The following is an 18,925-nucleotide window of genomic DNA, read 5'->3' on the forward strand; positions in this document are numbered from 1 at the left end:
AAATGTTCTTCTTTGACAAGAACTATTGTGTGGTCCTGGGTGAGGTAGCCATGGAGGTTCAGAACTTCCCTCAAGAGAACCCACTATGCAGCCATGTCCACAATAGCCAAACTGTGGAAAGAGCCCAGATGTCCATCGACAGATGAATGGATAAAGAAGATGTAGTGTATATATATATATACGATGGAATACTACTCAGCCATCAAAAATGGAATCTTGCCATTTGCAACGACGTGGATGGAACTAGAGGGTATTACACTAAGTGAAATAAGTCATTCAGAGAAAGATAATTATCCTATGATCTCACTGATATGTGGAATTTAAGAAACAAAATAGAGGATCATAAGGGAAGAGAGGAATAAATGAAACAAGATGAAACCAGAGAGGGAGACAAACCATAAGAGACTCTTAATCATAGGAAACAAACTGAGGGTTGCTGGAGGGGAGGGGGGTAGAGGGAAGGAGTAACTGTGTGATGGACATTAAGGAGGGCATGTGATGTAATGAGCACTGGGTATTATATAAGACTGATGCATCACCGAACTCTACCTCTGAAACCAACAATACATTATAGGTTAATAAATTGAATTTAGATTAAAAAAATGAAAAAGAAAAAAACAAAGAAAACCGCTATGGAACATTGCTGATTCTCTGTCTCAGACCATCACACCTCAGGACCCACCTCTGTCTTGCTTCTTAACCACTGCCGCCAGTAGGCTACCGCCAGCCTAAACCTGTCTTGGCTTCTGCTTCATGGAAGACCTGAACAGACATGGTTGGGAGCAGGACGAGTCAGGGAGGTAAGATGAATTCTGCAGGTCAGGACTGATGGTAGGTGAGACAGACGCAGAGCTGACTTTGTTAACAGGTCTTTAATATAAAATATCCTTTAAAAAAAGGATGGGGCCACAAGGGGTCTCTTAACCATTAGAAGCCAACGAGTCACAGTTACCATAATGACTGGCAAAGTTGGAAGGGCAACCAACATGGCTTGACCCACAGGAAGTTGTGGAAATTGTTAATAGACTTTGGCTTCCTTATAAGCAAAATAGCCAAAGGGATCCCTCTTAATTTTTGTAACCGGAAGGAGGCAAGGATGGAGGAGCAGAAGGCAGTCACCCAATCAAAAGTTGTGATGTCTTGCTCAGACTCATACTGAGCCAATGTTCAGATCTAGAACACATTGACTGTAGAGGCTGAGACCAATAGCCTAGCTGGCTGGCCAAGGGCCTAGAAAGAAAAGGTCTGGACAGTTAGACCCAAGGAGGGCTGGGAAGGTGTGAAGATTTTTGTAGCACATATCAACGCCTACCAAAAAGCATCTCAACACAAAAGAGACACTGAGCAACCAAGTTGACAAAATGATTCGGCCCAATTGACATTAGCCAACCATGGTTACTGACCAGCCTGCGACTGGAACAATGGGCATATGAATGGAGCAACCACAATGGCAGCTTGGAAGCTACATGTGGGCCCAGTTGCATGGGTATCTTTCCCAAAGGCTGTCTAGCTGTTGCTGAATCTGATTAATACATCAAGAAAGGCTGCCCACCCCTGGGCCATGCGATAGCTCTGGGGCTCCTCCGTCCTTAAAGGCACGCCTCTCTCTCCTCTGGGCAGATGGTTGAATGCTATACTTCATCTTCTCAAGCTTTGGCCTTATTCGAAATTCAACTTTGTATCATTATGGTAGACTCCAATTTTATGAACCCAAACTTTATTCACAGAAGTCTATTTAAAAGAAGGGCCATTAGCCAAATCATGTGAACACGGAGTTGCTTTGGAATAGCGACTTCGTAGTTTTTCTGATCAACCATTTTAGATGGTTCTTCCCCTCACAAAATCTCACTTGTTCTTTATTGATTTGAGTGGAAACCTATAAAATCTTATCTACACAGTATGGTCAAGAGGACTTTATGGTCAAACCAAAAAAAATGTCATTACCCCATGGTACTGAAAGCCAGCACAGGTCTGAATGTATCCAATTCTCAAATAGAACAGCCTGGAACTTCACGGATGACATTCTGCTTCAGCATTGCCCCGTCAGTTCGAAGCAAAAGAACTCCAATGGTAACTCGTGGGCTTGAAAGGTGACCACTCAGAACAGCCAGGATGATTTGCTGAAGCACATGGCAAGGGGGACAAAAATTGCCTGTTTCTGTCAAACCCCACAGGGAGAAACATTTTGAAACGTATCCTGCCTGGAGCTGATTGCGTTGTTTCATGGGCAGTTCATTCTGTCTACTACCTGGAGACAGCTTCCACATATCCATTTTTATTTCTTGCAGTAAACCAATTTATGATCAGTGAATCACACAGGGGAAGCGAGTTTATCTGGAGGTGGTGAGGAGAACATTCAGTTATCTGACTGTGCCCATAACCCTACACATATGAGATTATACAGAGATAGTTTATGTTATCTGTATTTAATTGGAATTGAAAGATGGGATTTGTTGTGCTGTGGTGAAATAGACAGTGAAAGGGAAGAGAAAAGCTTTTGAGACCATCAAACATAATGTAGGTTTCTGGAGTTAATGTCAGACTATATATTTATATAAAATTAATTTTGGTCATGGATTTTTTTTTGAAATTTTTATTTTATTTTATTTATTTTTTTAAATAATAATTTTTATTATATTATGTTAGTCACCATACAGTACATCCCTATTTTGATGTAAAGTTCCATGATTCATTACTTGCGTATAACACCCAGTGCTCCATGCAATACGTGCCCTCCTTAATACCCATCACCGGTCTATCCCATTCCCCCACCCCCCTCCCCTCTGAGGCCCTCAGTCTGTTTCCCAGAGTCCACAATCTCTCATGGTTCGTTCCCCCTTCTGTTTATCCCCCCTTCATTCTTCCCTTCCTTCTCCTACTGATCTCCCTGCTATTTCTTATGCTCCATAAATGAGTGAAACCATATGATAATTGTCTTTCTCTGCTTGACTTATTTCATTTAGCATAATCTCCTTCAGTCCCATCCATGTTGCAGCAAATGTTGAGAAATCGTTCTTTCTGATGGCTGAGTAATATTTCATTGTATATATGGACCACATCTTCTTAATCCAGTCATCTGTTGAAGGGCATCTCAGTTCCTTCCACGATTTAGTTATTGTGGACAATGCTGCTATGAACACTGGGGTACATATGGCCCTTCTCTTCACTACGTCTGTATCTTTGGGGTAAATTCCCAGTAGTGCAATGGCTGGGTCATAGGGTAGCTCAATTTTTAACTTTTTAAGGGACCTCCACACTGTTTTCCAAAGTGGCCGCACCAACTTGCATTCCCACCAACAGTGTAAGAGGGATCCCCTTTCTCCACATCCTCTCCAACATTTGTTGTTTCCTGCCTTGTCCATTTTTGCCATTCTAACCGGCATAAGGTGGTATCTCAAGGTGGTTTTAATTTGAATTTCCCTGATGGCTAATGATTTTGAACATTTTTTCATGTGCCTGTTAGCCATTTGTATGTCTTTATTGGAAAAGTGTCTGTTCATATCTCTGTGATTTGATTATTTGTTTCTTAGGTATTGAATTTGAGAAGTTCTTTGTAGATCTTGGATACTAATCTTTTATCTGTAGTGTTATTTGCAAATATCTTCTCCCGTTCCGTGGGCTGCCTCTTAGTTTTTTTGACTGTTTCCTTGGCTGTGCAGAAGCTTTTTGTCTTGATGAAGTCCCACAAGTTCATTTTTTCTTTTGTTTCTCTTGCCTTTGGAGATGTGTCATGAAAAAAGTTGCTGTGGCCGATGTCAAAGAGGTTGCTGCCTATGTTCTCCTCTAGGATTTTGATGGATTCATGTCTCCCATCAAGGTCTTTCATCCATTTGGCGTTTATCTTGTGTATGGTGTGAGAGAGTGGTCAAGTTTCATTCTTGTGCATGTAGCTGTTGAACAATTAGGTATGGACTCGTCTTCGGCAAGACATAAAGGGACATTAAAACCATTCACTCATCATCTCTTTTCTCAAGGAGGCACTTCTTCAAGGTCATCAAGAAGGTGGCCAGAAAGAGAATTCTGGGTCCATATTGCAAAAAGCCTACAGAAAAAGCTTTGGGTATACAATGGTGGCCTCTCCCCTTACATTGCTTTGCAATGTCCCTACAGCTGACTGAGTGAAATCTGAAACCAGCACCTGTACAGGGTGGGCAGGGAGAGATCAAAGAAAGAGGCTGGTTGGTAGGTTGGTAGATGGCAGCTTTAATTAGCCAGGGAACTTAGATGCGAGGCTTGTCTTGGCCACAAGAGTAGATCTCCATATCTGTCTGGCAAATTGTAAATGTTTGTATAGTCTTAACTGGTTATACTGTCAGATAGTCTCAACACCACCTCACTTTTCTTAAGGCTATGCTCTTGAGGCAGCTTCTGGGAGTAGGGAAGGCAAGCGGATTGCACATTACAAGGACAGGGAAGGAAGTGAGGAGCCTCTGGTTGCTGGGGTTCAGCGCATGGGTCAAATGGCAGTCCCATCTCCACTCCTGTGTCTTTCCATTTATCCTGCACAATACATCTCTTGTACAGCCCATCCAGTCTTGGCTTTTCAAAGAAACTTAACCAACATAAGTTGTTTGTTGATGTTTCATTAGGATATTTGCATCTATATCCATGAATAAAGTTATCTGCAAATGTCATGTCCTATTTCCTGTCTTTGTCTTCATATAATCAGTTAGAAAACATTCCTTTATTTTTATGATTTTGAGGTGTTTGTGATGTTTTGGGAGTGGTACTTTAAACATTTGGCAGAACTCAATAGTTAGGACAATCTGTTCTTGATATTTTCTTTCAAGAGAAACCTCAAGTTTTCTTTATCTTCTTGAGCTCAGTTTGATTGGGACTTCCTGTTCAAACCCCAACAGAGTAGCTGGCTTATGTGGCTGATGATGTTTTTGAAAGATGGCCACAGCACTATCCCTCATTCTACACGTTCTTCTGTATTGCGACCTTGCCACTCTCACACCAAAAGGTAGAGTCTATTTCTCCACCCTTGAATTTGGATGGTGTCTGTGACTTATTTGACTGATAGATTATAGCGGAAATTACGCTGTTACTTACAGACACAGCCCTTATCAAACCTGGACATTTCTGTTTCCTGCCTCTTAGCAGTGAGTCACACCATAAAGAATATAACTGTCCTGCTACTGTGCTGTGAGAAGCCTAAGCCCTGGATTCTGAGACCATATGTGGANAGGGAAAGAAACCAAGGAGCACTGAGGCAAGAGGCATAATAATGAAATGCCATCCTGTATGTCCTATCCAGTTGAGTCTCCAGATGACCCAGCCTCAGTGACCAACTGTCTGCAATTACATGAATGATCCCAAGTAAACTCTCCCTAGCTGAGCTGAGTTGATCTAGAAAACTGTATACTGTTGGTTTAAGCTGCTGAGTTTTGCGATTGCATGTTTCATAGCTACAATAGGTAATTTGAGTATCTCTCCCTTCATGGAAACAAGTACAATAGCTGGAATACACACACACACACACACACACACTCACACGCACACACGCGCGCGCGCACACACAACTGTTTGAATGTATTTGAAAGCAACCAACACAGTTGAGATTGAGGGCCATACTCCTTAAGAGAAGGAAAGTATCCAAGGTAAAATCCAGACTCACCTTATTTTCCCAGGAGGCTAATTTCCAAATGAGGGAGAGAGCTGAAACATAGAATGGTACTCCCATTGGGTTGAGGAGACAGAGATGCATTCCAGTTGTTGGCCATCTCATACACTACGTTGGTTTAGGGCAAGACACCAAGAAACCTAACAGAAACAGGGGCAGGGAGGCTAAAAATTGAGCAGAGATTTCAGCACGTGCACAGTGCTAGAGAAGCAGAGGCTAGAATTAAGATCTGTCAGTGTGGAAGGGCTTTCATAAACACAGTTTCTGACACAGTTGAGACACAGAAATGTCCCCCACACTAGGGCCTAGAGACACACTTGAGAAGTAACAACGGTATTAAGATAATGAAGTTAAAATAGACCAGCCCTCACAAAGGCTAAAATTAGCCCTTGCCAGATCACGATGATCCACTGGTACTCTATTTGCCTATAAAAAGAAAACATGGGGTACCTGGATGGTCCAGTCAGTTAAGCATCTGACTCTGACTATTGGTTTCAGCTCAGGTCATGATCTCAGGGTCCTGGAATCAAATCCCACGTCAGGCTCCACACACAACATGGAGTCTGCTTGAGATTCTCTCTCCCTCTTCCTCTGCCCGTCCCACTTATGCTATCTCTCTCTCTCTCTCAAATAAATAAATAAATCTTTTAAAAAAAGTTAAAGAAAAAGAAAACTTTTCTTCCTCTTTAGAGGATGAAAATGCTGCCCAGAGCCTAAACAAGTATTCATTTAAAAATTTTCAGCATCCAGAAAAAAATTATGAGGTATACCAAAGACAGGACCAAACAATCAAAAACCAAAAGAGAAAACAGACAATATAAACAAATTCACATGTGATTCACATCTTAACATTAGCAGACAAGGACCTTTAAATAAATACAAATATGTGTGTGTTAATATATATATACATATATATATATATGTATATATATATTATATAATTATATATATATTATATATATTTTATATATTTTATATAATATATATTTTGTATATATACATTACTACAGTTCATATGACCAAGAAGGTAAAGGGGAAGATAGGAAAATTTTCATATTCTGGAGAGACAGAGGCCCACACAGCATTATGACCAGTGTCAGGACTAGGGTCCACAGTCTGAACTCCAAGGACAGAACCTGACCCTTCTCCATGTTGGCTCCAGCTGAGGAAAGGAGAACTGAATTGAACTGAAGTGACCTATACAGCTACTTTGCAACATTTGAGAAGTAAAATGCATCCAACTCCCCGTACACACATTTCCTGTTTGTCTTAGTCAGTTTGGGCTGCTATAACGAACACCATATAATGTGCATCTCACAATTCTGGAGGTTGGGAAGTCTAAGATAAGGTGACAGCAGATCCGGTGTCTGGTGAGAGCCCACTTCCAGGTTTGCAGAAATCAACCTCACATAGTCTCTCACGTAGCAGTGCAGAGGGAAAGCAAGCTCTCTTGTGTCTTTTCACAAGAGCACTAGTCCTATCCATAAGGGCTCAAGCTCCCCAAATTAATTAATTAATTAATTACCTCTCAAAGGCCCCACTTCCTAATACCATCACACTGGGGTTCAGAATTTCAACATATGAAATTGGGGGGGGGGCACAGCAATATTTAGTCCATGGCACTGTGCTTCTTCTCTAGACTGGTAGGCTCTGAACTCAGTGAGGAAGCTGACTTTGTACAGCCAGCACCCAGCACAGTGCCTGATACACAGAGGAAAGTTAAACTTTCTAAGAGAATATAGCTTTATACTGGCCCTGGATTGTGGAAAATCTTCATCTGAGGAAAGCCTATTCACTAGTTCTGTTGACCCTCCCAAGGGCCTTCCACAGCCGCCTGTTCACCTCCTCTAGTGCCTGACTTACCTGATGGCTGTTTGTAGAAAGTCTCTGAAGAATGTACCTGAAACTGCTTTCATTGTGAATAGGGACTTTAAAAACAGTGGAGAAGTTTAATAGTCACAAATGGCCACAAATCTTTCAGCAGTATATTAATCACCAGTGACTTGGTAAACTTAAGCACTTTTGAAAATCTCTATCACAGACTTCTTTCTAATATGGTCAAGGAGAATGTTCTCCAAATGTTTCACAGTGATCCCGTTAGGGGCGGAATTGTGTCCCCTCCTCCACAGCCCCATAGTCATATGAAGTCATAACCCTAGTACCTCAGAATGTAACTGTATTTGGAGATAAGGTCTTGCAAGAGGTAATTAAGATATAATGAGGTCATACGGGTGGTCCTTATTTCAATGTGACTTGTTTACTTGTAAGAAGAGATTAGTTAAGGAGAGGAGCCTCAGAACAAACCAGCGTTGCCAACACCTTCATCTTGAACTTCCAGCCCCCAGAACTGTGAGGCAATACGTTTCTTTTGTTTAAGCCCCAGGCTGTGGTATTTTGTTATGGCCTCTGAAAGAGATTGATACAGACCTTTCCTTCAGCTGAAGCCTGGCGGGTGGGAGACAAAGCCTTCTTGCAGGCATAGTGTTTGCTTTTTCCTTGCTTTCTTCAGGAAAACAGGAGAGGAAACCCATGTCCTCCTACCTCCCCTTCCCTGCCATCCCCCTTCCCCCAGCATTCACCCCTCTGCCTCACACCCGCAAAAGAAAGATTTCGTTGTCCCAGTACCTTTGTCAGAGGCTGGTCGTGGGAAGGTGAATCCTCCTTCAGGTGTGTTGGGACTAAGTCCAACATTTGTCTCATTCCCCGCCCCCAGCTCCATCTGTCACTACTGTGAGAGAACTGAGCTGGACTCAATTTTCACATTATTTCTCTGGAGCTCACAGTCCCCGTGGTAACTTTCTCCAGCCACCACTTTATGTCATTGTTTCCTTCACTCTGTCTCTTACTTTCTTTTTTTTTTTTAAATCTCCTTTAGTCTTGGATTAATGTTATATATAAAAGAACCAAGCGTTAATCTTTGTTTCACCATAGGTGGTAAGAACATAGTTTCTTTTTATTAGTTTTTCAAAGTGGAAGATAAGGAAAACGCTAGAAGTATAATTAAAGATAAAAATAAAAAAGACTCAACGAGATTTGAATTCCTATGAGGTGAGACCCTACGACAGTTTTCAGGAAGGGCTAATTTCTGACAGTCACAGATGAGGGAGGCTCATCTTTGCCATGTTGGGGAGGTAATTTTAGAAAGAGCTGTAAGGGACTTTGAAGGCTGGGGAACCCACCAGTCTCAAAGTTTAGGGGAAGAACTCCTTGTTATCCTGGTTCCTTTCCTCCTGGGAAAAAAACCATAGCTTGATTTTTTTTTTTTTTTTAATAATAAAAGGTCACATGTTTGAAGAAAACCAACCTGGAGCTTGTATCTTCCCTGGATAATGCTCCCAAGCCAGAGGTGGAGTAGAAATGGCCGAGGAGGTGGGAAAAACAGGGTTGGTGGGGATGGTGGTAGGAATGGCCAACGGACAGAAAGCAAAACCAAAAATCAAATAGAAAATGTCTGTTAGCGCCCTGAGTGTTGGATGTTTGCTGTGGTAATGCTGATTGCACCATTTAACACACCAGCTGTTCAAATAGGGGGGTTGGGGGTAGGGCAGGCACACTCAAGAGCTCTCAGGATAAACATCCTTTCCTGTGAGATGACAGTGAGGGGAGGATGACCAGATATAATCTATTGTCCAAACAAGTACAACCATGAGCCTGAAGGGGGCACTATTACGAAGTAATGTTTCAAGAACAAGCCCACCCAGGCAAACTAGGATGTAAAGTCACCCCCCCGCCCCCCGCTAGGGGTCACTTCTGCAGCCCATCCTTTCTTCACTCCTGCACTGCCCGCACGACAAAAATGATGCCAATCGCAGCCAGTGTTACTTCACTTAGTGTCTGGCACTTAGGGGGGCTTTGCATTACCTACCTACCACTCCCCTCAGCAACTCAGGAGGGGTAGAGGCGGGCACCTAAAAATGACGGGGCAAACGCCTACCACCTCCTTCCTGGAGGAGAAGGGATAGTAGTTATACAGGAAATTGGGACGTGGAGAAGTCCAGGGTTTTGCCCAAAGGAGTTTCCGTCAGAATACACACACTATCAAACATTACAACTCTGTGGCCTCCAGGCCATATCCTCCCTCCCCTATTTACCTCAACTACATCCTTCCTCCAGAGGCCTGAAGCTTTTCAGGGCTGTATCATTCTCACTGCTTGCAAGCTTTTGCAAGCTTGATGGGCTTGTCCCTTTTGAAGACACCGCAGCCCCTCTCTCCCCTGCCGGTGCCCCATGTTCTTCTAACTCCCACAGGGGACTCTGGACTACTTTGCCTGCTGCGTGTGCCCCCAGAAGTTCCCTTTAGCCAAAGTCTTTAATTTTAGAAAGTCTATTTGTTAGAATTGAAATCACACATGGGCATGGCCCCTGCCGCTCATTTTATGAAAAGACCTACCATCATTTTTGTACAAGTTATTTTAGTAGAGGTCATCTCTTTATAAATTTAAATAACTTCATTGAAAAGAAGTGAAGGCTACCTACAATGACCAAAGTTAAGAATGATATGTCAAGCAGAAGTAAGTTGAATTTATCCAGTTCACCTAAACTTGATTTTTGTGGCAAATTCACCAGTTGGACCAAAAAAATATTCCACCGACACATAGGTTCTCTTGAAATTTAGAGAACTGGTTCAATAGTAGCCAATAAGTTAACACACCAAAAGACTTTTCCAAAGATTTATTGAAGCAGAAACAAGTTGGTCAGATACTTGTTGGAAAAAAGCAGTTTTAATGGTATTCAAAAATACTTTTTAAAAAGTATTCTAGCACAAGTTTTCTTCGTAAACTAGATTATGTTGTAAACTTTTTCCTAAATCTTTTAAGAGTGTTGGTTCTTAAGAACTAGAGGTTATTCCTATTCCAAATCTAGCTTGCGCTCCTGAAAAACTGCAGAAAGGCACTTGGAAGCTGTTTCTTTAAGATACGGATTTCTTTTTTTATTCTTGCCGGTAGTAAATGCTGCACGGAGTCTGTGCCCTCTTTACTCAAGGTCATCATGATGCTGAGAAGTTTCATTGATAACCTGTTAACAACAACAACAAAAATTCGAATCAAATAGAACACCTGTTGAAGGTTACATCACCCCGTTAAGTATGACAAAGGAAAATACTAAGTAGGTATCATTGATGGTGGAGACAGGCAGTTACATTGGCTGTGCACGGCCAAGGTCGCAGCTAGAAGGGACAGATACGTGTGTAAGACGCTCTTTGCCTACACGCAAAAGAAGTATCCTATGGAATGTTAGCACTTAAAAGAGAAAACTTAAAACTGTATGAAGGATGTAATAATCCTAGAGCGAAGCTTAAAAGCCATGAAGGCAGACTAAAATGTACAGCCAAGTACATTTTAAGTGTATGTGCAAGGGGAGTTTCCATGAAGATTACAATAGATTTCGGCCCATTTCTTTCCTGGTGTAGAAAAGTAACAAGAAATGAACGGATAACACGGCATGTCCTGGCACTATGTCAAAGGGCCTAAGAGGACTCAGGTGGCAGTCAGTAGGGAAGGCCGTATGTCCAGGATCAAAACATTCCTGATTCCGAGGGAGTCTACTGAAGTATCTCGTGGAGTGAGTCTAGAAAGTAAAGAAGCTGTACTCTGATCTAAAATTAAGGAGCATAGGAAAAAAATCACTCATTTTGGACAATAGGAAGATCGCTATCTCCCCTTCATGGTAAGGAGCTAAATAAATAGTTGGCTGTGTGTCGTGCCGGGAGAAGAGGCCTGTTCTCTTTTGAGGGGTCACAAGTGAAACCAAAACCTCCCCAATTAGCCAGGTGTTATCTGAGAGACAGACTTATCGGCTGATTCACAAGGCTGTCGATGTCCGCCTGAGATTATGCCAGTGTGGACTGAAAGATACCAACCTGTCCGTCTCTAGTCTCAACCGTCTTAATCAGAAGTGTCCTTTTTGAGTGAGTGTCAACCAGAGGGAGTGAATCCAGATTGGTTTCTGAATAAAGAAAAAAACGCCCAAAATGAGTAAAATGAAATTTTAAAAAAGTAACTATTTTGCCCAAAGAATTATGACCGTTATTTATAATTGTTGGAAACACCCCTTCTAAAATAATTCTCAAGACTCAAGACCTGTTTGAAAGCCCAGTGCCTGGTAACACAGTAGCATCAGGATGGACTGTTTCAGTGTATGCTCCAGAGGAAGAAGTCCATGGAGCTGAAGTTTAACTGGCACCACAGACCGTAAAACAATACTTGGCTCAAAAAATTATGGACGTTTTATAGGAATTTATCTCATACGGCATTTTCAAAAATCATTTAACAAATTAATGCTTTATCATAAACGGACTGGTTACAAGCTGCTGAAATTTTTCATTAGGGGACATCAAATGCTTACCCCTCAGGTTCAGGGAAGAAAAGTTTGGAAGAGGCAGAGCAATCCTAGAAAGACACAAAGAAAAACAGTAAAATTTTTGGAAAACAAACAATAAGGAACAGATTTATTCCACTTCTTGTTTTCATCGAATAAGAAACTGTATTCTTGTAGTTCATTAAGTGAGGGGTTTGCCTCAGAAGCATTTACCTACGACTGGTCTCACTAGTACATCTAAAATCTTTTACTTTGAGCGTTTTCTCCAAGCATCGCAGAGTGGGAAAGCGTGGGCACTCGCAGGGTTGTGAGTTCAAATCCCAGCTCTGCCACTGAGTAACGCTGACCAGGGCAAGTTACTAAATCTTCCAAACCTAAGGTTCCATATCTATAAAGAGTGGTCAGCAGCCCCCTTGAAGAAATGTTCTACAGATGAAGAGACGACACATGTAGGTGAAGTGAGGGGCGTGATTCCTAACAAAGGGCAGCTTTCCCGTGCATAAGCCCTTGAGCCACACCTGCTCTCCTCGCCTTCCAGCAGCTTCCTGTAGGTGGCAATCTCAATGTCGAGAGCCATCTTGACATTCAGCAGGTCCTGGTATTCCCGAAGGTGACGGGCCATTTCCTCCTTCATGTTCTGAATCTCATCCTGCAGGCGGCCAATAGTGTCTTGGTAGTTAGCAGCTTCGACGGCAAAGTTCTCTTCCATTTCACGCATCTGGCGTTCCAGAGACTCGTTCTGCAGGACAGAAGAAAGGCTTCTGATGTGACTTCCCAGAAAACCCCCAGCTAGTCCCAGAACATGTAACAGACCATTTGCGATCTGTTCCCCTAGTGGCAAAAACGGGGAGCACGCCAACTGCAGGTGAAGGATACAAGCATCAAGTATTAGAAGCAAGAGTACGGGTGTAAGCTAAAACCTTCACCTCTCAAAGTGCTCTTTGGATCTGCCTTGACAATCCATTTTCTTTGGATGAAAACAAAAATTTGTCTTCATTTCAAGTTTTGTTCAGAGAGCACCATTCGCTTGGTCAATGTGAATGAGGCAAGCGGGTTATGGTCCCTCTTTTAGTGGGGAGTGGGGTCTGATACTCACAGTCCCTTTGAGGGCGTCCACTTCGCAGGTTAGGGACTGCACCTGTCTCCGGTACTCATTTGACTCCTGCTTCGCCTGGCGCAGGGCATCATTGTTCCGGTTAGCAGCCTCAGAGAGGTCGGCAAACTGTCAGAAAGAAATGACAAAATGTGGATCACCCACATGATGTGGTCACAGAGCCTCTAAGAGTCTCCCTTGCCTGGAAAAAGGGGAAAGCTTCAAGAGGGTAAGCAAACAAATAAATAGATAAATAGCACATAATCCAAACCAAATTTTGTATGTTAAGTTCAAATCTCCGCATCCTCCAGACTATGCCTACATTTCTGTTCTGAACAGCAAAGGAAGAGCAGCGGAATGCTGACATTGATATTTTTGAGTAGAAATTTAATATGTGACCCTCACTCAAGAAGGGTGGAGGTCACAGGCATGGTGTTGGGATTTCCTCTGAAGTAGAGTTCAGAAAGAAGGTGTGAGGATAGGGAGGCTATTGCAACAAATACAACTTCAACGAGAAGTTCAAGGTTAAGTTCAAGCCAACGTCCTGAGTGGAGCTAAAGGGTATGCAGGGATCACAGGCAGGTACGAGCCACACGGATTGGTTGCATACCTTGGACTTGTACCACTCCTCGGCCTCCTGAAGGTTCTTGGCAGCCACGCTCTCGTACTGCTGGCGAACGTCACGCAGGGCAGCCGTGAGGTCAGGCTTGGAAACATCCATATCGATTTGGACATGCTGGTCCTGAATCTGAGCCTGCAGCTCCTGGATTTCCTGCAGAAAGAACAGACAGAAGGTCAGCCATGCCCAGGACAGGGCAACTTCACCCATGTTCATCCACGAAAAGTGCCTCCACTTGCCTCATCATGTAGTTTCTTCAAAAAGGCAATCTCTTCTTGCAAGGATTCCACTTTACGCTCAAGGTCAAGACGTGCCAAGGAAGCGTTGTCAACATCCTGGTTTGGAAAGGGAAAGACAGGGCAGATGGGAGGGTGCTGAAGGCAATGGCTTATCTCATTCGTTCATTTTCAATTAACCATATGAGCTCAAGTGTCTTTATTATGAAAAGGTTGTTGACAACTTTTATGACCTTTGAATAAGTCTGTAAATCACCCACTACTATACTATACTATACTTTCTTCTCTTCATTAGTAAGTTTGAATTGTGACCCACTGTATTGTATTCAGGTGCTAATCAGCATTTTAAAAAAATAAATGTTAAACTGCTCTCAGTCAGTCATCACTGAATCTCCATCATATGAGTGAAGTTTTTCATTATTTTTTAAATTTCAATTCCAGTATAACTAACATACAGTGTTATACTAGTGTCGTGTGTACGATACAGTGATTCAACAATACCGTACAATACTCAGTGTGTGTCAGTGAGCATGCCCTTAATCCCCATCTCCTGTTTCACCCATCCCCCACCCACCTCCCCTCTGGTCACCCGCAGTTTGCCCTCTGTAGCTAAGAATCTGTTTTTGATTTGTCTTTGTGCATCTGTTTTATTTCTTAAATTCCACATGAGTGAAATCATATGGTATTTGTCTTTCCCTGACTGATTTTATTATTTTTTTAAACCTAGAAAAGTCAAAGTCACTGCATTTTTAAGATATCATATTTTTTTTAGAATGTCATGAAATAACATGATGTAATAGGGTTGACTGGATTTCACTTCATGTATACTTGAGTACACATAAAACAGAAATCTGTGCTTCAAAAGTTTTAGTGTATATCTGAGCTCTTTTATTCTCTATTCAAATCTTTTTCTTTTAAGTAGGCTCCACGCCCAGCATGAAGTCCAAGATGGGACTTGAACTAACAACACTGAGGTCAAGACCTGAGCTGAGATCAAGAGTAGGAGGCTTGGAGGCTTAACTGACTGAGCCACCCAGGTGCCCCTCTATTCAAATCTTTTGGAAACGTATCCTTAGAATGCAAAGCAAGTATGTAGTCATTTAGCATTCAGGTGGCGAGGCTAGATTTAAACTCCAGTTCAGGATGTACGCTGGCAAAGATCAGTTCAGGCACATAAAGAAAAGAAATGGAATTCTGTACTGTATTTTCTTTGCTTCTGAATCTGCTAGAATTTTCGCTTAAAACTCCCATCTCATCCTGCAAGGGTGTGTCTATCCTTTTCACTTAGCACTTTGCAAATTTAGTTACTGCGCTTGTTTCAGAATGACTGGTCAAAATACGTGCCATGACACTATATGCAGAAATCCTGCTACTCTGACTCCCTTGTGTTTCCATCACTTACAAACTGCTATGTCCCCAAGATTTTATTTCCCCTCAAGGAAATGTTATGAGAATTTTTATACCTCGTATCTTATAAGCAATTGTACGTGGAGTACAGTTTATAGCATTACAGTCTTAAAATGTTGAGCGACCTCTCTCACCTTCATGGAAATGTGAATGAGGAATGAGTGATAACAAAGAAAATCTGGCTTGGAAAAAATTCATTTCTGCTTGTTAAACCCTAAAAAAAAAGATGTGGAAGATAACTTACCTCTACAAAAAAGTTCAACGTGACATTTCTACTTCCTTGATGAGGATTTTTCCTAATCCCTAAATATATTTATATTTATATTAACTCACTACTCTGCAGAAAACATTACAGATATGATGATCGTAATGGTCATAAATGCTCAGTTACTAAAATGGGCCACGCATTGCAGTGCTTAATTTAATTTGGTGAATGTATTTCTTTCTTTTTTTTTTTTTTTTAAAGTTTTTATTTATTTATTTGACAGAGAGAGACAGCCAGCGAGAGAGGGAACACAAGCAGGGGGAGTGGGAGAGGAAGAAGCAGGCTCATAGCGGAGGAGCCTGATGTGGGGCTCGATCCCCTAATGCCGGGATCACGCCCTGAGCCGAAGGCAGACGCTTAACCGCTGTGCCACCCAGGCGCCCCTGGTGAATGTATTTCTGCTTCAAAATGTTATTCTAGACTATTCATCTGAGAGCTCAGATAGGCATCCCAGTAAGTGCTCAGGAGAATAAAACTATGCTGGCAGCTCTTCCCGCTTTTGAAGTCCAATTTCAAACTAAAAATCCTTTAAGTCTATCTAACTTTGGAGCAAAAAGTCCTTTACTTAAAAATCCGTTCTTTGGCCTTAGTTTCGTTCTTCATTTAAAGAGAAAGTGCTAAAGAATAAAGAAACCAAATAAAGAAAGGCCTTTCAAAATGTGAGGTATGTTTGTGGCTTTAAGAACTTTTCCCATCACATACTTCACAAGTCTGGGCCAGATATTAGATAACGGATGTTAGCAAATACTTGTGTCCAATTAGAACTGTGCTTACATCATTACATATTCAATAAGAATGTAGCCTGTTGCAAAGCTTCTCTGGGAACACAAAGACTCCTATTATTTCTGTCCAGAGCCACCACACTTGCCAGAATGTCTGTATCTACATTCCATAGTGAAGCCCGTGGAAACCATTAATACCTTTCAGCCCAGGGGACAGATGGCTCCTTTTCACCCTTATTAGATCACAAAATAGTTGTGCCTAGTGATACTTCCATATAACTTTAATGCCACATGGAACTCGCAGAGCAGAAAAGAAACTTGCTGGCTTAAATCCAGTGAATCTAAGTTTCTTATCCTCCAATACGTTTACATTTCAAACCACAGGTCGTAACTGTGCTTTTCGTGGCCTTGTAAAAGTTAGCCAACTTGACTTTACCAAGCCTCAGTCTACATCAAGCTGTAACTGTTCAGAATCAGAATGTCAGTGTGTTGCAAAAAGAAAACGGAAAAAAAATTCTTTGGAAAAAAATCTCGAAACAAAGTAAAAAGTTAAAGACTTTGTTTCTGTCCTAAGGAACCGCTTCACTCATTCAAGGGTTTTCACTGGCAGAAGCTCCAACCTGTGCTCTTTCTGCCACTAGGGGGCTTTGAGCACAGACGTGAAGTTCTGCACTATCTAGACGTGGGGTAAGTAACTTCGAGAATTGCTCGGGGTTGATCCGGCGGGGTCCGGCGGCTGCAAGCGGGAACAGAATCTACAAACCTGTCTGAAAGACTGCAGGGTGCTCTCGGCTTCCTCTCTCTGAAGCATCTCCTCCTGCAACCTGAAACAGTCGCACATTAACCAAAAGGGAACTGGGAACCCGCCAGGGGCGGGGCGGCCACACCCAACCACCACGTCGCTGTGCCTCGAGACCGGAGCTGCTGCGCCACCTCTGCGGGCAGCCAACGACCGCGGCCTGTAGAAGCGCTGCCCTCCGCAAGTTTTAGCGGGTCCTCGGCGGCAGCGTGCAAAAGCGATCACGGTCGCCACCCTAACCTGCGAGGCGAACGCCGCCCCCCCGCCCCCGAGGAACCTCTGCAATCCCTTTGTCTCGCTTCCGCCACATCCCTCCTTTCTTCCCTCCTCCCGCCCCATGCTGGCAGCCCGCCAGAAGGGGCCAGGAAACTTTCTAAAAGTTTGGGGAAATGGCGCTCATCGCTTTTAAGGACCTTCGGCTGCAGACAGAATGGTAGTTTTAAGAAATCTGTAACCTGAAGCGGGGTGTTCTTGGGCAACCAGTGGGGGTGGAGGGGAAATGCTAACTGCAAAGTCTGCGTTCAGGGCGGGGCGCCGCCGCAGCCACAGCCCCGCTCCCCCGCTGTCCCCCAGGCAGCCACCGCCCCAGCCACATCCCCAAGGGTGTGGCAGCTTCTCGCGGGGGGGGGGGGCTCTGTTCCCCTCTACCTCCCTCCCGCAGCCCCGCGTGGGCACCGCCTTACTTCTCCCGGAGCCGCATGATGTCCTCGGCCAGGTTGTCGCGCTCCACCTCGACGCGGGCCTTGTCGTTGGTGAGCTGGTCCACCTGCCGGCGCAGCTCCCGCATCTCCTCCTCGTAGAGGTCCCCCAGACGCGACTTGCCCTGGCCCTTGAGCTGCTCGAGCTCGGCCAGCAGGATCTTGTTCTGCTGCTCCAGGAAGCGCACCTTGTCGATGTAGTTGGCGAAGCGGTCATTCAGCTCCTGCAGCTCCACTTTCTCGTTGGTGCGGGTGTTCTTGAACTCGGTGTTGATGGCATCGGCCAGCGAGAAGTCCACCGAGTCCTGCAGCAGGCGCACGCCGGGCACACTGCTCCGCAGGCGCACCGCGGAGGAGCGCGTGGCGTACGCGCCGCCCGGGGACGAGGCATAGAGGCTGCGGCTGGTGCTGGGGCGCAACGCGCTGCCCAGGCTGTAGGTGCGGGTGGACGTGGTCACGTAGCTCCGTGTGGAGCTCGGCCGGCTCCCTGTGCCGGGGCCGCCGAACATCCTGCGGTAGGAGGACGAGGACACAGACCTGGTGGACATGGCTGCAGAGGGTGGCGGTGGGCTGGGCGGCGGCGGCGGCACGGACCAGCTCGGGGAGGACAGGCGAGCGAGGGCGCGGTGGGTGTGGGCGGTGGGAGCGCTGCTGCGTCTCAGGCGCGGGGGATCCCGGAGCGAGAGTGGCAGAGGACCGGACCCCTCCGAGGGCGCAGTTTTTATAACCCGTTAGGAAAGAGGGTCCCCTCCCACTGCCATCCCAGCCGCAGACCGCGCCAGCCAATGGGGACCGGACGAGAAAAGGGGAGGGTGGGCGGGGGTTGGGGCGGGGGCGCCCTCGAGCCTTCCTCCCCGTTCCTCTGCAGCCCGGGACTGGGCACCGTCCCGTTACTTTTGGTTGGGCTGGGACTTTCGGGGGCTTTCCTGATTATGGTCTGAGCTCTGCTCCCCACTGGTTGCTAAAAAAGGCGGGGTCGCACGGTGGTGGGGGACCCTGCCCGGGACTGGACCTGAGGGGTCGCGGGCACTGAGCCGAAGAGTCCTGGGAGGAGGCGGGCGGGTGGGAGGGGCGCTGGGCTGCAGGGCTGTGGTCAGCTAGGGGAGTGTGGGTGGGGAGACCCGCGGGCAAGAAGCAGGAAG

The 18,925-nt window shown here is 44.5% G+C and overlaps 1 protein-coding gene across 1 annotated transcript; it reads right to left on the reverse strand.

The window, feature by feature from the left end:
- Positions 1–10,282: 10,282 nt before the first annotated feature.
- VIM (vimentin) lies at positions 10,283–18,496 on the reverse strand. The gene is made up of 9 exons (XM_008692083.2): positions 17,769–18,496; positions 17,050–17,110; positions 13,896–13,991; positions 13,648–13,809; positions 13,041–13,166; positions 12,463–12,683; positions 11,972–12,015; positions 11,487–11,572; positions 10,283–10,642 (listed from the first exon to the last, which is right to left on the reverse strand). Exons 1-9 carry the CDS (start codon positions 18,329–18,331, stop codon positions 10,601–10,603), a joined length of 1,401 nt encoding a protein of 466 aa, XP_008690305.2. The 5' UTR covers positions 18,332–18,496; the 3' UTR covers positions 10,283–10,600.
- Between the last annotated feature and the right edge of the window lie 429 nt (positions 18,497–18,925).

Source organism: Ursus maritimus, unplaced genomic scaffold (genome assembly GCF_017311325.1).
Source record: "Ursus maritimus isolate PB19 unplaced genomic scaffold, ASM1731132v1 scaffold_31, whole genome shotgun sequence".
Classification (NCBI taxonomy): domain Eukaryota; kingdom Metazoa; phylum Chordata; class Mammalia; order Carnivora; family Ursidae; genus Ursus; species Ursus maritimus.